This window comes from Fusarium coffeatum (genome assembly GCF_003316985.1).
Source record: "Fusarium coffeatum strain FIESC_28 chromosome Unknown BRIP53273_contig_275, whole genome shotgun sequence".
NCBI classification, from domain to species: Eukaryota; Fungi; Ascomycota; class Sordariomycetes; order Hypocreales; family Nectriaceae; genus Fusarium; species Fusarium coffeatum.
This window is the reverse complement of record NW_022158066.1, coordinates 48,659-67,242: the sequence shown is the minus strand read 5'-3', so window position 1 is coordinate 67,242 and position 18,584 is coordinate 48,659. Positions and strand designations below refer to the sequence as shown.

Sequence of the window (18,584 nt, the reverse complement as noted above, 5' to 3'; positions counted from 1 at the left end):
CTTCTATGCATTAATTGCGAAACCCAATCGTGACTTTCCACCCCCGCCTGCCATCTCCCTGTTCAGCTCCTCTTAATACGTATTTCACAAAGTGTGTCTACAATTGTTGCCAGTTCCCGTATCCGCTATGTCGCCAAACACCCGTTTAATTCATTGCCAGGACATTTTGTTGCAGCAGATTCCAGCCTTTCATACCGATACTCGTGGCACGAGCAATGGCCGGTGTCATAAGTCAAATAGGTTCGAGGCTGATAGCGTTCGAGCATCGCTCTAAAGCTCCGATTCGGCTCCGTTTGTGGACAGAGCCATAGGGCTGCCATTCTGGTTCTGTCGCTGGCGAAGGCGAGCGTTTCCGGGTGGGCGTCGACGAACCATGACTCTACCATTCATGCCAACTTGACCACCGTTATCGTCATCATCTTCTGAGTCCGGGTTCTGTTCTGCGTAGAGACGAGCTTCGTCAAGCTCGTTGATATCTGTGGGCCGTTCACGAAGCCACTGCATTCTAGGGCCGGACCTGGCCCTCTCAGAAACACGGAATCCGTAAATTCGAGGCTCATATATGCGTTCACGGCCTAGACCAGGGCCAATATTCTTAGCATACATGCCGTTGATAAGGCCGTCGCCCTCGTTAACGCGAGGGCCGCTGCTGGAGAGCACCTCGATACCGCGTTTGGTGAGGTCGTATTCGGGGAAAGTGAGGAGGAAAAGAGAACCAAAGGTGCGGCCGAAAAAAGCACCGTCGACGGTCTGGAAACGACTGTTAGGAGGAACATAGACGTCTAAGCACGATGGACAGAAGAGCTTGACTGTGTCCTCGCCAGGAATATCTGAAAGACCGACAGGTAGAGTACGGGCCTGGTCACAGTTCGTCCTGGGACAGCAACCAAAGTGGCCGAGCTCATATTTCTCGCTCATTTGCTGGATTCCTGCTCGAGAGCAGATAAAACGCTGGTGGATGAGGCCGTAAAGCATTTCGGCAGAAGATTCGACGACAGACAAATCGCTGGCCATGCGGTGGTGCCTCCGCTCGTTGGATGCTCTGGTCAAGCGTTCGGGGTCGGACTCATTTTCATCCTCTTCCTCCTCTTCATCCTCCTCGTCCTCATCGTCCTCTGGTTCCACATCCAATATCATCTGTGAGGCAGGAGTTCGATGTTAGCAACTCTAAATCCTTGAGCAGGTCCATCAATATTGACGCGCTGGGGAGATAAACATACCTCCAACGCTTCTTTGTACATGGCAACCTGAGTCTGCAGACCTGTCAAGTTGAAGTCATCTTCGATAAACTCCTCCGAAACCTCAGCAAAGTACTCGTGGCCAAACAGGGAGCAGAAACTCGAGATCCACGACTCGGGAACACCTGAAGATGTGGACATGATGCCGCTATCGTGGTTGTCGGTTCCGTTGTCGAGGGGCAACGGCTGCCAGTGGCGAGGCTGGGGGGGGGCGCACTGTAGAGATGAGGGGGAAATTGATCGCAATGGGTAGACGGAGAAATCCAAGCTGTTATGAGGCTTCTGAACGTGGGGTCGAAGCTCCCGGTATCGATAGGATAGCTGCGAAGCTATCTTGAGGCGGGGTGATGGTGGTGAGTATTTTGAGGGGCGCAGATTGGATATCGCGAGCCACGAGCACAGGACAGGACAGGACTGGACTGGACTGGACTGGACAGGGCACGCAAGTACGCTAAGATGGGTTGGTAGACGGTTGTATGTGATTGCACCAAAATCAATAACAGCACAGAAAATCAGCGCATCGCGATAGTAACTTGAAGCAAATCAAATGAGCAATCCGCCTCGAACCAAGTTGAACTGAAATGGGTCAATGAGAATGAATAAGATCGAGCAAATTTTATTTTCCTTTTCAGTCGATTCCGTCCGCAAGGATCCGATGGTTTTGGTGCAACGCAACAGGCAGAGCAAAAGACGACGGGTCAGGAATAGGGTGCCCACTTCACTTTGGTGGGGACTGGATACCGTACCTGCTTCGGCAATAGGTTTAACCGCGTTCCGATCTGGATACTGATCTTAATTTAGAAGCCGTAGACGTAGATCAACTGATAAAGTATCCCCAGCCAGGTACGGATAGCGGACATCGAATGCAGAACATGATGTCGATCAACCCTCAAACGGTAAACAGAAACGTTACGAATTTATGAACTCTCAGACAATGGGTTACTATTAGAGTCTCTGCCTCTCAATGATCATGCACAAGGATCTCTCTTTCAGCTCACGATGGATACGGAATCTATCGAGAACGACCCCTCCACGCCTTCGTATGAGTGGGAATCGTTCTTATGGGAGAACCAGAGTGCCTCAACTTACGCCCACACCTGAAGAGCACACTTCTATCGGTCTATTTCGTGAGCAATCTTTTGAGCGCAAGAAACCTGTCGTCTTTGGAAAACATCTTGGATCCCCAACATCTCTTCTACCAGCCTTGAATAAATGGTTCACCAAAGACCTTGGATACAACTCGACAACACTGTCAGAACATTTCGCTCAATTTCACAATGTCATGGTTCCATATGAAATCTACGCTTCGACCCCTGCACAGAAAAACAGCCTAGCGTTATTTCGACGCCATCTCGGGAAAGAAGAGACACAGGATATTATCATAGCAAGGAGTTGGGACTTATGCTTTGCAGATTCCATAAACGATCAGGATTTCTTTCAACTCCACGCCCCCCTCCAGCTCTTCAATAAGGTATTGGAGTTTAACGATGTTCTTGACGGTCGAGGCCTTCAAAGGATCGTCCTATACATTGCTCAGTGTTCGATCACAGATTTACCTCAAGCCCTCCAGGAAGATATTCCTACTCCGGAAATCGTCAAGCACACTGGAAAGGGAGACATATATGACTCTAGCATATGGCTTGGCATAACACCTACCTATACGCCTTTACATCGCGACCCCAACCCTAACCTGTTCTGTCAGCTATCCGGTACTAAAGTGGTCAGACTCATGGCACCAAGGGAAGGAGACTGGTTGTTCAGGAAAGTTCAGGCCGAACTGCAGAGGTCGGGCAATAGCCGTATAAGGACGGATGAGATGATGCAGGGCGAGGAACGAGACAAGTTGCATCAGGCTGTTTGGGAAGCTGATGCCAATGAACCCGTACCATCAGGGACCTATGAGGCAATTCTCAGCCCTGGAGACGCTATGTTCATTCCTACCCATTATTGGCATTCTGTCAAGAGTGTGGGTGAAAGTGGACAATTAAATGCCTCTGTCAACTGGTGGTTTCGGTAGATTCACTCTAGACACGGGTGTCGCATTTTCTTGTATATTAGCTAGTTATGCTGCGTTATCAAACTTTACGAGGTTTGCAGACGATCCAATTGACATATCCGCAAGGCCAGAGATGCATCTCACTGCCACTCTTGACCTCCCACTTGCTAGTATTGGCGCCGCAGGACCGCAACAGACTCTCAACTTCTTCTGGTGTCCGTGTTCGCAGCGCAGAGATGTACCCGTCAAACGTGAGAACAAAAGGCAGGATCGGGATCAACCATGAGAATATGAAAGTTACAGGTGATCGCCATTTAAGCGCGAAGAATGGGGCACTGAGGAACGCGCCAATGCCTAGAAACGTTACTGCCAACACGCTTGCCAGAGAGCGGTCTTGAAGCTCAAAAATAGCCAGTCCCTCGCTTGTTTCAACGGCGTCGCGTAGAATGGCCGAAGCTAGGTCGTCATCGAAGTGGTGGAAAGCCAAATTGAATAGTCTAAACGGTTTTGTTCCATCCTCCCTCCTAGCAAGATGCTTTGGGGCTGCCGTCGCATCGACAGAGGTCCGCTCGTACGTCAGTAGCGGGTTCTTCTGGGCGACCTGTTCCCAGGCTTCGACATTAGGGTGAAGATCCGTGAGGATGAAGCGAGCAGGGTCTGATCCACGAGAGTGAAGATGTGCGTTCACTGTCTTCGCTATAGATGGTGTAGGGCCACCGCCACCGGCACAAAAATCGATAAATGTGTATTCGGACAGAGACGTGTCGAGCTCCTTGATCAGAACCTGGGCGCTGAGGCTCGCGGGAGTTTGTGACTGAATAGGCGTGTTGGAAAGCCAAGCACGAGTAAGGCCATCTTGGACGCGGGCGCGAAGGAAGGCGGGAAACCTAGGACATGGTATTAGTGAGGAAGGAACTGCGTGAGTTCTGGGGTGAAGCTGAAGCTGGAGCTGGAGCTGGACAGCGGGTTGGCTGATGGAGCTCGAGAGCTGGTGGAGTTTAGGTTAAAGTAGCTACGTACCAAGGCTGGTCATCAATCTCGAAGAGATGAAAACGAGGGACGAGAGGAGCCATTTCTGTTGTTTTTGGATTTGAAGGCTGGCCCAACAATCTTGAAAACTTGCTAGTGATTTAATTTGAGTTGATGTCGAAGTTAAACGTGTTCAAGCGGCAAGATGTGAAACCGTAACTACCTTATCCTACTAGGTATAGTACGCGAGGTGGTTGTCTCGTTCCTGACCAACAATGTCGTCACCGCAGGGTAAGGCACTTCGCGAAATAAATAGCATAAGAATATACGGTATAACATAGCACTTGGGGGCAAAGATGCTCAATTCAAATTCAAAAACTTGTCAGATGACCAGTATCCTTAAAATACGAGAGCTATCGGGGTTTGTTTGCACTCGCTATTGTTCATGTTTCATCTATTGAAAACACTACCAACCCATGATACTTCCTCTCCACAAAACGCCATATAGATACATCTGGCCCCTGACGGAGTTTTCGTCAAGTACCCATCGCCACAGCGATATTTTGACGATCCCCAAGATCACCAACTACCTTGCTGGATCATCAGTATAAGGATCAAATCCCATACGCCGTTTAGCCTCGCTTCGAGCTCGCCATTGTGTCTCCCCAACCAACCCTGTAGTTGATGTCTCCTCTAGGAAAAACGTCAAGATGTGGTCGGGAATAGCCAGATGAGACGTTTGCTGAAATTCCTGGAGACTAGCCAGCCGTATCAGCATCTCCATCAAGGATAATGATGTTGTGATTGCTCCAAATGGTGACCGAGAGACAAAGTTTTCTGTCTCAGTCGGCGATGACATGGCTGCTTGCAAAGAGCGCGTTTTCTCCGGACTACCTAGCGACAGCCCTTTGATTTGATCGACCACTCTCGAATCAAGGGGTCTTCTGTCTCGAGGAGTACTTGGCTTCAATGTATCCGTTGGTCGATCTAGTCCGGCTGAATCCAAGGAGTCGTTGTCGTCGTCTTCATCTGGGTCATCGTCATCCTGCTCCTCATATACTTCGAGAGCAATCCACTCGGGATCAAGATGCGCAGGAAATTTCCACTTGTAATAGTCATTCGAGTGAGCCACAGCGATGTTTGGATCGTCGACCGCGGGACGGACAACTTCGTCCAGCAGTTGTTTATCGATATCCGCCTGTTCGTCTTCTGTGCCGTCTAACTCCAAAATCGAATCACTGCTTTCTCTGTCGATTTCCTCGATGAGCCCGTTGATGTGACCATCCTCTGATCTGTCCAGCCCAGCTTGAGTGTCCCTCTTCAAGAGAAGGACTGGCCTTTGCTCGCTGTCTGTAGCTGAGCCTATATTTAAAATCCTTCCTGTGTCTGTATAGAAGATTTTTGATAATTGATGCACCGGTATCGACTCGCGGATGCCTGCGTGCGGGATGTCATCATATGACTGAATATCACGCTCGTCGTCATGGACGCGGCTGTCATCTAGGTCTTCAATAATCTCCAGGTGGTAGGCATATTCTCCGCCGCCAGTCGCTTCAGTGGGCGGAAGGGCATATTCTTCTAACGGTACAGCGCAATAGCCTCTTTGACTATCGAAGTGAAAATCTTTGCGAGTTCTGCAGATGCGTACACGTGCCTTGTGCAGTACCTCTTGCCATAGTGGCTTCCGTTCCCCTTCCCCCAAGCCGTAGCTTGTACCGGCGCTAGACGAGTTCGAGGAGTGATTGTTGGCGATGACTGTGGTATCTGTAACTTCAGGTGCACCGTGTGGCATCAAGGTAGAGGCGTGGCCAAGGAACAACATGTATAGCGAAAGGGTGAAAGCTGGTCCAATCTGCACTGGTCTTGTTGGATCTTGAGCAAACTGTGTGTCACCAACGGTGAGCAGAGTGCTAGCTTGTAGTAGTCTTGATGGTGAGATGCCGGCGGGTAATGATGTTGAGAGGCTCTCTCCAGACGCAGTAATGGCCAACTGCAAGAGCGGAATCTCGCGATCTATTCGCTCTAGTAGGGCCTTTATCCCAGCAGCGATGAGTAGCAAGTCATCACGACTGACCGGCGATGTCTTCAGTCGAATATGATTACTGCTTGAATCGACAGTAGTCGCCGCCTCTATGCGACGCCCGAGCGAGACGATGTCCTTATGAAGCGACTTCGCAAGAGGAGCAGCTGATTCGAGGAATATATTTCCTCGTCCTGACCTAGAATAATCGAGAATGTCAGAAACAGACTAAGAAGAGTAGCTCAAACTAGACCATTCTAGCTGTATTGTTGGTGAGCGAATAGGATGCTTACTTGAACTCAATCAAGTCAATGGCGGGTGAGATAATCTGTGACGCCATAGGACGGTTAACTTCCATTAGGTCTCAAATTATAGGTAAGGTATCCTTGATGAATGGATGATTGGGCTTCAAGATGTGACGCACCTTTATTTTGTTGTCGAGCAGGTTCCGCAAGGACTTGAGCTCAGCATGGACTGCCTTGTCCTCGACCGACTTGAGCAATCGCGAACATTGACCGATGGCGTAGGATGATGTTAAGGCGATGCCAGAGCGGATGGCATATCTCATGGCTTGAACGCCAACTGTTGCGAGGAACTCATCCATGACCGGGACAATCTAGGCTCACAGTTATTGAATGTTTTATCATGCTGAGAAAACACTGTTCAAAGCGTTTTCAAAATAGAAAAGAGAAAGTCAGAAAATAAAAGTGAAGCAAAACAAAACAATATTGCACGTCCCTCGTACGAAGTTCCATGAATGTTGCATTGATGCTCGTAGCCGTGCTAGCGGCGTTGATTAACTGCACGCAATTGACCACGCCAACGCATAGCTTCAACTTTTTTCCACTTACAATGCCTTAGTACATACCTAGGTAGTGAATCTGTACAGTGTCGAAAACCCCAGGATGTCCCTCGTTTGGCATGGCTCGAGCTTACCCTCAAGGTGGCTGGTATCACTGCCTAAGGTACCTAGGTAGTTCGTCATAAGGCTTGTGATTAGGCACAAGATGAGTCAACAGGGAGTCATAAGGCTGAGAGCGTAATCCACTGGCTATGAGACAACATTCTGCCCATCATTTTATCCACTCAGAGGTGATTAATAGAAGTTATACTGCAGAAATCTATCTATCGGGTGCGAATGAGAGAAATCGCACAGTACAAGTCTCCATACAAGACTTACCCCTCTAACCCCTCCACTCCTTACACCTTTTTTTCACCAGGGTAGCGAACCTGAGGTAGCGTCATGATTGATGGTGGGGCATGAATTTTTACAACCTAACCTCACTCAACCTGACGGGAACCTTGCCTCTCCCCCCCACCAGGACCTACACAAGCAGACAAGGAAAGTATTCACAGAATACCTACCATCATTGGGCTTGTTCGCTGCCTAAAGCTTGCACCTGTTACACCCGCTTCGAGGTCGTTTCAGGACGGGATCGAAAGGTCGTCTCTTATTTGTGCCTTGCATCAAGCCCAGACTTGAAAGAACTTGGCATTCTTTAAACGTTCGTGCAATCGAAACAAGCCCCATTTTCCACAAAACAGGCTGCATATCTAGGGCCTTTTAAATCCGCAACCCCCATCAGACCGCAACGACCGATCGCAAAACCCTCTACTTTACTACTTTTACTCTCCTCTCCCCTCGCCCAACCTATTCTACGCGACATATCCCACCCTACAGCCGCCCAAAACACATCACAATGGCGACCCCTAACTCTTGGGAGGATGATCCTTCTGCTCAGGATGACAACCTCTCCCAGAGGGCTCAGCAGCAACTTAACATGAACCCCGCCCCCGCGCAAGGCGGCTTCCAACCAAACATCAACTCTTTCCAACCTGGCGCCGCTTCTTTCACACCAGGCGCCGCTTCTTTCCAGCCTGGTCAGGCAGCATACGGAGGATACCAGCCTCAATTCCAGCAGCAACAATTCTACCAGCAGCCATACTACCAGCAACAATACAACGCTCAGCAAGGCTATGGCGGCCAGTTCAACCAGTCTTATGGCGGCTATAACCAAGGCTACGGTATGATATTTGCGCCCCCCCCCCCAAAAAAAAACTTTGTTCATTATAAAGCTACGATAGACGACATACTAACGTATCAAACAGGTGGTGGCTACCCCCAGTACGGCCAGCAACAGCAACCCCAGCAGCCCGCTGCCCCTACGATTGCCCACCGAACTGCCGCCGATGCCCCTGCTGCTCCCAGCCAACCCGCTGCTGCCCCCTCTAAGCCCAAGGTGATCAGCATCAGCGGCGACACATCCGCACCCAAGCCCAAGGCCAAGGTCCTTTCCATTTCTGGGTCAGGCGCCGCTACCCCTGTGAAGCAGGAGGAGGCCCCCAAGGCTGAACCTACCGACAAGCCCGAGGCTGGCCAAAAGGCCACAGCTACCAAGGCCATTGAGAAGACAGGCGAGAAGGCTAGCAAGGCTGCCAGTACTAAGACTTCAGGCAAGACCTCGCCCAGTCCTGGCTCTGGACGCAACAGTCCCACCGCTGGCGAGAAGAAGGCCGCTGCCCGAGAGATTGATGCTGTCGAGAAGGAGCAGACTGCCGACGTCGACCAGGAGACACTTAAGGAAATTTACGGCAAGGAGCACGTCAATATCATCTTCATGGGACACGTCGATGCCGGAAAGTCAACTCTGGGCGGTTCGATTCTGTATGCTACCGGCATGGTTGACGAGCGAACCATGGATAAGTACAAGAGGGAGGCCAAGGATCTGGGTCGCGAGTCCTGGTACTTGTCATGGGTTATGGATTTGAACAAGGAGGAGCGAACGCAAGGAAAGACGATCGAGGTGGGACGTGGTTTCTTCGAGACCGAGAAGCGCCGCTACAGTATTCTTGATGCTCCTGGCCACAAGATGTACGTCCCCAACATGATTGGAGGTGCTTCGCAGGCCGATGTTGGTATTCTGGTTATTTCTGCTCGAAAGGGTGAGTATGAGACTGGTTTCGAGCGAGGTGGACAGACCCGTGAGCATGCTATGCTTGCCAAGACCCAGGGTGTCAACAAGCTCATCGTTGCCGTTAACAAGATGGACGACCCTACCGTGGAGTGGTCCCAGGAGCGATACCAGGAGTGCACATCCAAGCTCGCTCAGTTCCTTAAGGGTACTGGTTATAACCTCAAGACCGATGTTTACTTCCTGCCCATTGCTGCCCAGCAGATGCAGGGCATCAAGACTCGCATTCCCAAGGACGTCGCTCCCTGGTGGGAGGGACCCGCGCTTCTCGAGTACCTTGACAGCATGAAGGCACTGGAGCGTAAGGTCAACGCTCCTTTCATGTTGCCTATCAACGGAAAGTACCGTGATCTTGGTACTATGGTTGAAGGCAAGATTGAGGCTGGTGTTGTCAAGAAGGGCATGGGCATGATTATGATGCCAAACAAGCAAAATGTTGAGGCTGCTGCTGTCTACGGCGAGCAAGAAGACGAAGTTCAACTTGCCCAGTGTGGTGACCAGGTGCGAATTAGGCTCAAGGGTATTGAGGAAGACGATATCTTGCCCGGATTTGTGTTGTGCTCACCAAAGCGACTTGTGCACACTGTTACAGAGTTCGAGGCGCAAATTCGTATCTTGGAGCTCAAGAGTATTCTGACCGCTGGCTTCAACTGTGTTCTGCACGTTCACTCTGCCATTGAGGAAGTCACATTTGCAAGCCTTCTACACAAGCTTCAGAAGGGAACCAACCGCAAGAGCAAGAACCCACCTACACACGCCAAGAAGGGCGACAGCATTATCGCCCGCATGCAGGTGATTGGCGGAGCAGGCGCTGTGTGCGTGGAGAAGTTCGAGGACTATCCCCAGATGGGTCGCTTCACCCTACGAGACCAGGTAAGTTCTACACTCCCCTAGCCCCTACGGAGACATCCGTACACGCATTTCCCCATTGATTTCCCCATACCTCTGTCCGCTTTGTCCCCAGATAACCAGGGGCCAAAAGGAACCACTACCGAGCATGGCGTGGCACGAAGAGGCTTGGGGAGTGCTTTCATCGTGCAACAAGTCAGACAGCTAACTGAAGGTTTTCACAGGGACAAACAATTGCCATTGGCAAGATTACGAAGCTCATCTCATCCGAAGATGCTTAAATGATTGACGAATCTTCTTATATCGCACCAGACGGGCGTTGAAAATGACGCCACGAAAAGAAGGGATAGTGGGCAATATGGTGGATGTCGTGCGTTTCCAGAACTTCAGGTTTATATAGAGAGCTTGAAGAAAACAAAAGGAGTTTGATAGTGACCTATTATGATAACTGTATTTCCGTGCCAAACAGTGTTAGAAAGTAAAGCCTTGAGATTGTACAGTATCGTGAAAAGGAAGAAAATGAGGCAGCACCTTGAGCTGGTATAGTAGTTTGACAGACGGAGGAGAGTTGAGAGCCGGGTACCTTTAGAACAGAACAACACAGCGAAAGACAGATTCGTGCAGGGCAAAAGTACATCGGAAGTCTTGCGGAAATTGATCTGACCGCGAGATAGGGAATCAGCAGGATAAGACCATGGTAGATTGGAGTGGAGGAAGGAGTATATCAACGAAAATAGGTCCGAGTTGTTATCGTGGGTTTTACATTAGAGTCGGGAGGCAACCTATGGAGGTGAAGGAACATGAAACCCGGTGAGTTGTATGAGACAAAGCTCGGCAAGAGAAGGTATTTCGCCGTCATCCCTTCTACACCCCGCCGAGATGTGCATAAAGTCACGATAATCTACAGTCCAGACCTTGGTTCGCGATACGTAACCCCAGCCTCAACTGTCAGATAAAGCAGGGATCAGTGTTTCCATGGACGGTCTCCGAAGTCAGTTAGGTAACGGAGACGAGGTGACACCCCAAAAAAGGACTCTTTGCAAGGGCATGGAGTTGGTCGTTGACCTTGTCTCTATGGTTGACGATAACAAAATTCCCAGATACCAGTACGAGAAAAAGTCGGGACGGTTGTGGGAAAGTGCTGTAGAGAATCGTTACCCAGATTGTACAGTAAAGTCTACGAGTGGTGACCGTATGAAAGTTCAGCATGAGTATGGGGAATCAATGTGCATCCATCATCCATGTACGGAGGAGTACCGAAGGGAAGCAGATATTGCGGTTGCGGGTGCGGTTGCGGGTGCGGGTCCCGGTAAGGTGCTGGCTGGAAGCGGCCCAGCGGATCGGGGGTTGGGGGCGTGTTACTTAAATTTGATACGGTACGGCTCGGTTAAAAACTGTATAGATGCTGTTACTTCTCGGTGAGCGAAAGCTGGAAGCAGTCTCGGAAGGTTGCCGAGAGGCCGGAGGCGCACGGAACGTTGTCAGGCCCAAGGTGGGTCAGATTCATGTGGTGATGATGGATTGAGGCCAAACAGCGATTCCTGATATTGCTTATATCATTATGATTACAGTACTCCTGGATGGTAGTGTATGCACCTGCCAAGGTCAAGTAGTTTGTAGAACGTACAGTATTTGAGAATACACGGGAAATTGTGGCCTGGCAAAAGACGATGTCAGCAAAGCACGGTACAGTATCTCTACAAGCGAAACAGAATAGATTGTCACAGGGCATCTTTCAGATAGTATTAGCTTGCTGTTTTTAACATTGACAGGGAGAGATAACGGGAACGCGGATGTGAAAGTGGTTGGCATCGCGTACCGGAGGCATATGGAGGAGACGGAGCCGGGTCACGGAGCATGGTCAGGAAGTTAACCGAACATGGTAAGCGGGCGCCCGCAACGGGACAGCATTGTTTTTGTTTTCCATCTCAAGGTGAAGACAGTCATAATAATAAATACCTACCTGTGCTAGGTACTAGGTACGTAGTACGTAGTACATCAGTAGCCATGCATGCCATGTCCCCGCATCCCAACCCCAGTTCCCCACACGGTTCTTGAGCCCCAGCCGCGGGAACGTAATTCTTTATGGAGGCTCTAGGCGGAGAAACGGTCAGAAACGGAGACTCGGATGATATCGGAACACTTCGAGGTCAAGGTGAGCACTTGCAGAGGGGTGTGTGTCTTTCTCAAGGTGAGACACCCACCAATTAGACCTGTCGATATCTTAGTTTCGTCTCAGTACGGAGTCATGTGGAGAGAAGAGCTTGAGAAGTACGGATACAATAACTGAAGAATGCAGGTTCAAGGCCTGTACGTCACTTAGACCGACTCCAAGGAAGAGGCTACTGACGGTAATGCATTTGCATTATCGTGACTTTCATTTTTGTTGTTCAAATTTGCGTGACGACCGGCACTGATGAGACCGAGTTGCGGGGCGAAGCAAAGACTGTCCGATGGTCACTCAAACTAAAACCTGGATCATGAAGATTAGAAGGATCTTGCCCAATACAATACCTGGTCAGGTATCAGAGGTATCTTTAGTAGGTACCTAGAACAATACTGCAAGTAGATGAAAATTTCATCTCCAAGCTGTACGTACTGTACTACGCACGAGAGTCATGTGGAATGCAGCACCAGGTTCATGCTAGTTGATTAAAAGGAGAAGCGAAAGAAAGAACGTAGTCTAGAAGCCTCCACTATACGCCATGTGGTAACGGAAATAGAGTCCCAGGGATTTTCATCCTCGTACATACTGTACTCTGCAAGCTGTATTGGTGAGGACCAGCTTAATTACAGAAGATCGTACCTATCTAGGCATAACTTGTAGAATCCCTCATAATTCTCTAGAGAGACAGTACTCTGCTTCAAGCAAAAATACCCAAGGTGCGGTATCTCCCTAGTAGATCGTGGGGTAAGAGTAAGACCGATAGGATAGTAGGTAACCCCAGGGTAGGAGATCAAGCAGCCACGAGAAACCAAAGTCTGTCTACGACTGCATCTTATCAAATTTGTCCATTACACTGCATTCAGACCAATTCATTCGTGTCTACGAGAAGCACTTTAGTTGTCACGCAGGAAGGACACTAAGGCTTGCAGAACACGATTTGCAGGTATTCATCTTTAAACAACAGCTGGAACCATGCCTGGGCTATTGCCCGCGGGACCTACCGTAGCGTCGTCAAACCAGTCCTTTTCTCTCCGTGTCGTATCCACCGTCTCCCTGTTGTTCCTGTCTGCTGACCAGCGAGTTTCAACAGCACAGACAAATGGAAGGAATTGCATCGTATACCGAGCTGGGGCTGGGGTGAGGCTCGGTGTTGTTGCTTTCTTTCTTTTTTTCTTTTTCTTTTTCTTGTCCTGCTCATTAGTCTCTTCTCCGCAATCTGAATCTCAGCCCTAGCTACAGAACTTCTTTTTGACCGCCCTCCCCCCCTTCAATACGGTACGCGGCCTTGGCGAGCTTGTTTCCCCATGATGTTAAAATAGGTTTGTCTAGATTGCGAAAAGAAGCTCTGGCCTTTTTCTTTTCTTTTATTTTTTATGGTCGGCTGACCTGGTTCTCATAAGACATGGACCAGCATGAGCATTGCAGTACGTAAGAATTATCGATCTGGCTGGGTGCAACCTCCACCGTCTTGGCTCTCGTCGTCCAAGACGAAGAAGTTGACGATGGCCACCCATCTTCAGACTGCTGGTTGGACAACACAGCCAATGAATTGAAAGTCAATCTTTGCTTTCAATGCATCCCATGTCAAATTCAAACCAAGCTCCCTTCTCGATCAATTGGCTAAGCCCAACAAGGGTTGTATGCCTACAGTACACCCATAGCCATACACTACCTTGGGCCCCAAACTCTAAGGAATTCAATGTCCGTACAAGTTTGACCGATTCAGTAGCTACAGTATCATCTGCCCCGTCCTGCTCCGATGGTAATCAAATATGAGGGGAACCGGGGAATTCAGCCCCTGTCTACGGATATTGTACAAAAGTTTGTAAGTCGGCACGGCAAGTATCTACGGTAATAGACGGTAGACAATATGGTACACCCTCGCCATGAGAATGTACAGTACGGTAGGTAGTCAAAACGACAAATCGCATCAAGAGATTTTCCAATCAAGAATATACTGTACTATACTGTACTGTTTATGCATGACAATGTATCCATGCAGAAACGGATTCTAGAAAGTATTCAAGTATGTAATTGATATGCAGCCGAGTCTCTTTTTACGGAAGATCGCGGGTATTGAATCACCGTTGTGTTTTAGTTTGGGGGGCCCTGAACCGACGATCATGACGACACACATTGGTTAGCGATTGAACTACAGTACACGATTAGGCCTAAGACGATGGTGGACTTGGGGGAAAATTGAACAATGTGACATGCAAATTCGCAATGATGATTTTTGGTAATTTATTTACCCGAAGAATACAGTACTGTACAGCATCGAGACAGCGACCTCAAGGATTGGCAGTACGTGAGTTGGACTACCTTCCATAGTAGTAGTAGTAGCCAAATCAGGCAAATTGTAGGCTCGTATATAAGAATATCAGAGGGGAATAAGCAGGTACCGTCATAATTGTCATTACTGGTGTATTCGTAGATACAGTACAGTTACAGTAGATACCTACTGCATCTCCTCACTTCTAAAACAAACAAACAAACAAACAAACAAACAACCTGACTATCAGCTGCTTTTATTCATCCACCACCAGCAACAGACAGGAACAAGGGTTACTGTATTCGTACCGTCACATCAACGTCAATACAGTACGTCAAGTGAAGACATCTTGCTTGGTTGTTTACAGTACCGTACAGTAACGTACAATTTCCTGGACCAAGAATCAATATCTTCCGGCATCTTCCTGGACTGGACTGGACTGTGCTGTACTCCATTTCTCCACGCCCAAAACTTTGACGCTTCCTTTTCTGAAAGAGTTTGGACTTTGAACGTGGACCGGGGGTTTGGGTTACGTTTTGTGACCCCCTTCCGTCCCGCAATAGCCCATCCTAAAAACTGGCTCCCAGACTGTATCGGGTACATTTGTATCCGTACCATGATATTCTTCATGGCCTTTCCCGTCCCGTCACCGTCTCCTTGACCTTGTCCTCGTACCAAGGAATCTCTTCCGGCTTAATATCGTGTCTGTCACCTGCGACGCCTCGTCAGCTCCACTACGCGCTTGTCTCTGCCAGTCACAGCCTCACTCTCTATCCGTCCCCGTCTTGCTCCATCCTCGGTTTTGGCCCTGGCAAGCGGGCACTATCTAAAGTCCCCAGCTTGCGGAGGGCCACACCTATCGTGGCCCACCCCAGGGCGTCTACTTTCAAATCTCAAGCTGCTCGTGAAGCTTTTATAAAAGCCATCAATGACCCCGTCTTCAAAGCTGCTTCTCTGTATTCAATCCCAACTTTCAAAGGTCCAGGCTCACAGATTCAGGCTTCAGGAACCGATTTCTTCAAGAGTGAGTCTTGTCTTTGTCCCTTGGTTGACGGCCGAGCTGTCTTGTCATGATGCCCTCACACATGCTGCCCTTCCCATGATGGAAGTCACCACGCCCGATACCTACCATCACACAAGTTCAAGACACGATACTAACCCTCTCGCAGTGCTTCCCAACAACGTTAACAAGACTTCCCTTCACCCTACCGGTGTTACGTATGTGTCCCATGATACATGTATTTGCGCTCGGTTCACTAACACATGCTTCAGTCCTCACCAGGAGCACACCGAGTTGGAGCAGGAGCTCCACGACAAGGCTCACATTGACTACGATCGTGTCGCCATTGTAAGAAGCAGTCCTAAAACAAACCTAGTCTAGAGATAATTGCGACTAACATGTTACTACTTAGATCCCCAACCCTTCAGTCGCCGCCCTCTACGAGGATGCTCTTGTTTACGAGACCGGTACCGCCATCACATCCAGCGGTGCCTTGACTGCCTACTCTGGTGCTAAGACTGGTCGATCTCCTCTCGACAAGCGAATTGTCGAGGAGCCCTCTTCCAAGGACAACATCTGGTACGTTCAAACTCAAACAGCCGACAATAGAGTTCTATCGTCATGCGCATGAGTCGTTGTCATCAGACAGCTAACAAGAAGTTAATAGGTGGGGACCCGTCAACAAGCCCATGACTCCTGAGGTAAGAAACAATCGGCGCTCCGCCCAAGCATATTGCACATCATTTCCCGCGCCCATGATCGATTGAGACTCGCTCGATGTGGTGTTTTGACTTCTGTTTTCCGGTCTCGGCTACAGAAGAAGAATCGCCAACATCACGAGGTTGCTGCCTGCCGAGACGAACGAACGAACAAACAAGACAAGAAAAAAACCAAAAACCAAAAGAGCAGACCGTCTAGACCAACGCCGGAAGTTCTTGTCCATTCCAGCGACCAGGTTCAATTGCAATTGGGTTTTCTCCGAGGATACCCGCAGCACGGGCGTCATGGCTTCAATGGCTTGCCAATTGGTGCTTATTCTCTTACCCAATTGCCTGGTCGCTGGTTGGTACAGGCTTGGCCGAGTGGTTCTCTAGTGGTTCATTGGTTTAACGCCATTGCGCTTGGTTCGTTTGTTCCCCTGGTCGTTCCGGGGTGGTGCGTCATGGGGTCGGCAATCTCGACCCCGCAGTCTCAGTCTCGCTCTCAGTCCTCACACGCTCACCTTCCCTTCTGGCCTCTGTACGGATTCAGGCCGAGATGTCTGCCCCGTCCTCCGAATCTGTCGGCCGTGTCGTGCCCCTCTTTTCTTCCCGTCCACGATTTTTTCCGACCCGGCTGCCTTTCTCCCACTAGGCATGGCGGCCGGACATCTTCCCCCGAATGATCTCATTCATCGCAAACTCTCTGAAGAAATATTAGCTGACAAAATAATCACTACAGGTCTGGAAGATCAACCGAGAACGTGCTGTCGACTACCTCAACACCCGAAGCCGTATCTATGTCATCGATGGTTTCGCCGGCTGGGATGAGAAGTACCGCATCAAGGTCCGAGTCATTTGCGCTCGCGCCTACCATGCTCTCTTCATGCGAAACATGCTTATCCGACCTACACGAGAGGAGCTCAAGGACTTCCACCCCGACTACACAATCTACAATGCTGGCAAGTTCCCTGCCAACCGATACACCGAGGGTATGACCTCCGGTACATCCGTTGCCATCAACTTCGAGCAGAAGGAGATGGTCATCCTCGGTACTGAGTACGCTGGTAAGATTTTACTTCCTTCCCTTCGAGATGTGTTGGAAAACGATGCTAACTTCTCAAAGGTGAGATGAAGAAGGGAGTTTTCACTGTTCTCTTTTACGAGATGCCTATCAAGCACAACGTCCTCACTCTTCACTCTTCCGCCAACGAGGGTAAGAACGGCGATGTCACCCTTTTCTTCGGTCTCTCTGGAACTGGCAAGACCACACTCTCTGCCGACCCCAACCGAGCTCTTATTGGTGACGACGAGCACTGCTGGTCCGACAACGGTGTCTTCAACATCGAGGGTGGTTGCTACGCCAAGACCATTGGTCTCTCTGCTGAGAAGGAGCCCGATATTTATGGCGCTATCCGATACGGTTCCGTCCTCGAGAACGTCGTCTTCGACCCTCTTACTCGTGAGGTTGACTACGACGACGCTACCCTCACTGAGAACACTCGATGCGCCTACCCCATCGAATACATCTCCAACGCCAAGATTCCTTGCCTTTCCCCCAACTCTCCCTCCAACATCATCCTCCTCACCTGCGATGCCCGCGGTGTCTTGCCTCCTATCTCCAAGCTCGACAGCGCCCAGACCATGTTCCACTTCATTTCTGGTTACACCTCCAAGATGGCCGGTACTGAGGACGGCGTCACCGAGCCCCAGGCTACCTTCTCCAGCTGCTTCGCTCAGCCCTTCCTTGCTCTGCACCCCATGAAGTACGCCAAGATGCTTGCCGACAAGATCGAGACTCACAACGCCAACGCCTGGCTCCTCAACACCGGTTGGGTTGGTGCCGGTTTCGCTCAGGGCGGCAAGCGATGCCCCCTCAAGTACACCCGTGCCATCCTCGACGCCATTCACTCTGGCGAGCTCGCCAACGTCGAGTACGAGAACTACGATGTCTTCAACCTCCAGGTCCCCAAGACCTGCCCCAACGTCCCCTCCGAGCTCCTCAACCCCTCCAAGGCTTGGACAGCTGGCGAGGACAGCTTCAACACCGAGGTTGTCAAGCTGGGCAAGCTCTTCCGCGAGAACTTCACCAAGTACGAGAGCGAGGCCACCGAAGACGTTGTCAAGGCCGGCCCCGTTGTCTAAGGAAACGAAACAAAAACAACAAAAGGGAAAGCGATTCTTTTTTTTGCAATGGGTCATGACAAATTTGAGCAACTGTTTACCATCTGGGTCCGGCGTCATTACATGGCGGCCACAAACCGGCTGCCCTCTTTTTATATATATCTGAAGGGATTTGGATTTTCTTTTAACATGGCATGAGATTGTATGTAATGTAAGCATGAACTGCTTAACGATTCTGCAATATAAAAGTATATATCTTCTACACTTTCGCTTTTTGTC

The 18,584-nt window shown here is 49.8% G+C and overlaps 6 protein-coding genes across 6 annotated transcripts; 3 read left to right on the top strand and 3 right to left on the bottom strand.

Moving 5' to 3' along the window:
• Positions 1-270: 270 nt before the first annotated feature.
• Positions 271-1,379, bottom strand: FIESC28_09989 (uncharacterized protein; the record flags this gene model as incomplete). The annotated part of the gene is made up of 2 exons (XM_031164124.1): positions 271-1,137; positions 1,221-1,379. The coding sequence occupies 2 exons, from the start codon at positions 1,377-1,379 to the stop codon at positions 271-273; spliced, it is 1,026 nt and encodes a 341-aa protein (XP_031011835.1).
• An 829-nt stretch (positions 1,380-2,208) lies between these two features.
• On the top strand, positions 2,209-3,255 carry FIESC28_09988 (uncharacterized protein; the record flags this gene model as incomplete). Its single annotated transcript, XM_031164123.1, has 1 exon — positions 2,209-3,255. The coding sequence occupies one exon, from the start codon at positions 2,209-2,211 to the stop codon at positions 3,253-3,255; it is 1,047 nt and encodes a 348-aa protein (XP_031011834.1).
• Positions 3,256-3,313: 58 nt separating this feature from the next.
• On the bottom strand, positions 3,314-4,307 carry FIESC28_09987 (uncharacterized protein; the record flags this gene model as incomplete). The annotated part of the gene is made up of 2 exons (XM_031164122.1): positions 3,314-4,121; positions 4,255-4,307. The coding sequence occupies 2 exons, from the start codon at positions 4,305-4,307 to the stop codon at positions 3,314-3,316; spliced, it is 861 nt and encodes a 286-aa protein (XP_031011833.1).
• Positions 4,308-4,789: 482 nt separating this feature from the next.
• Positions 4,790-6,827, bottom strand: FIESC28_09986 (uncharacterized protein; the record flags this gene model as incomplete). Its single annotated transcript, XM_031164121.1, has 3 exons — positions 4,790-6,422; positions 6,517-6,551; positions 6,648-6,827. 3 exons carry the CDS (start codon positions 6,825-6,827, stop codon positions 4,790-4,792), a joined length of 1,848 nt encoding a protein of 615 aa, XP_031011832.1.
• A 1,096-nt stretch (positions 6,828-7,923) lies between these two features.
• Positions 7,924-10,325, top strand: FIESC28_09985 (uncharacterized protein; the record flags this gene model as incomplete). The annotated part of the gene is made up of 3 exons (XM_031164120.1): positions 7,924-8,248; positions 8,333-10,068; positions 10,269-10,325. 3 exons carry the CDS (start codon positions 7,924-7,926, stop codon positions 10,323-10,325), a joined length of 2,118 nt encoding a protein of 705 aa, XP_031011831.1.
• A 5,260-nt stretch (positions 10,326-15,585) lies between these two features.
• FIESC28_09984 (uncharacterized protein) lies at positions 15,586-18,326 on the top strand (the record flags this gene model as incomplete). Its single annotated transcript, XM_031164119.1, has 6 exons — positions 15,586-15,701; positions 15,756-15,831; positions 15,896-16,062; positions 16,151-16,184; positions 16,924-17,248; positions 17,308-18,326. The coding sequence occupies 6 exons, from the start codon at positions 15,586-15,588 to the stop codon at positions 18,324-18,326; spliced, it is 1,737 nt and encodes a 578-aa protein (XP_031011830.1).
• Between the last annotated feature and the right edge of the window lie 258 nt (positions 18,327-18,584).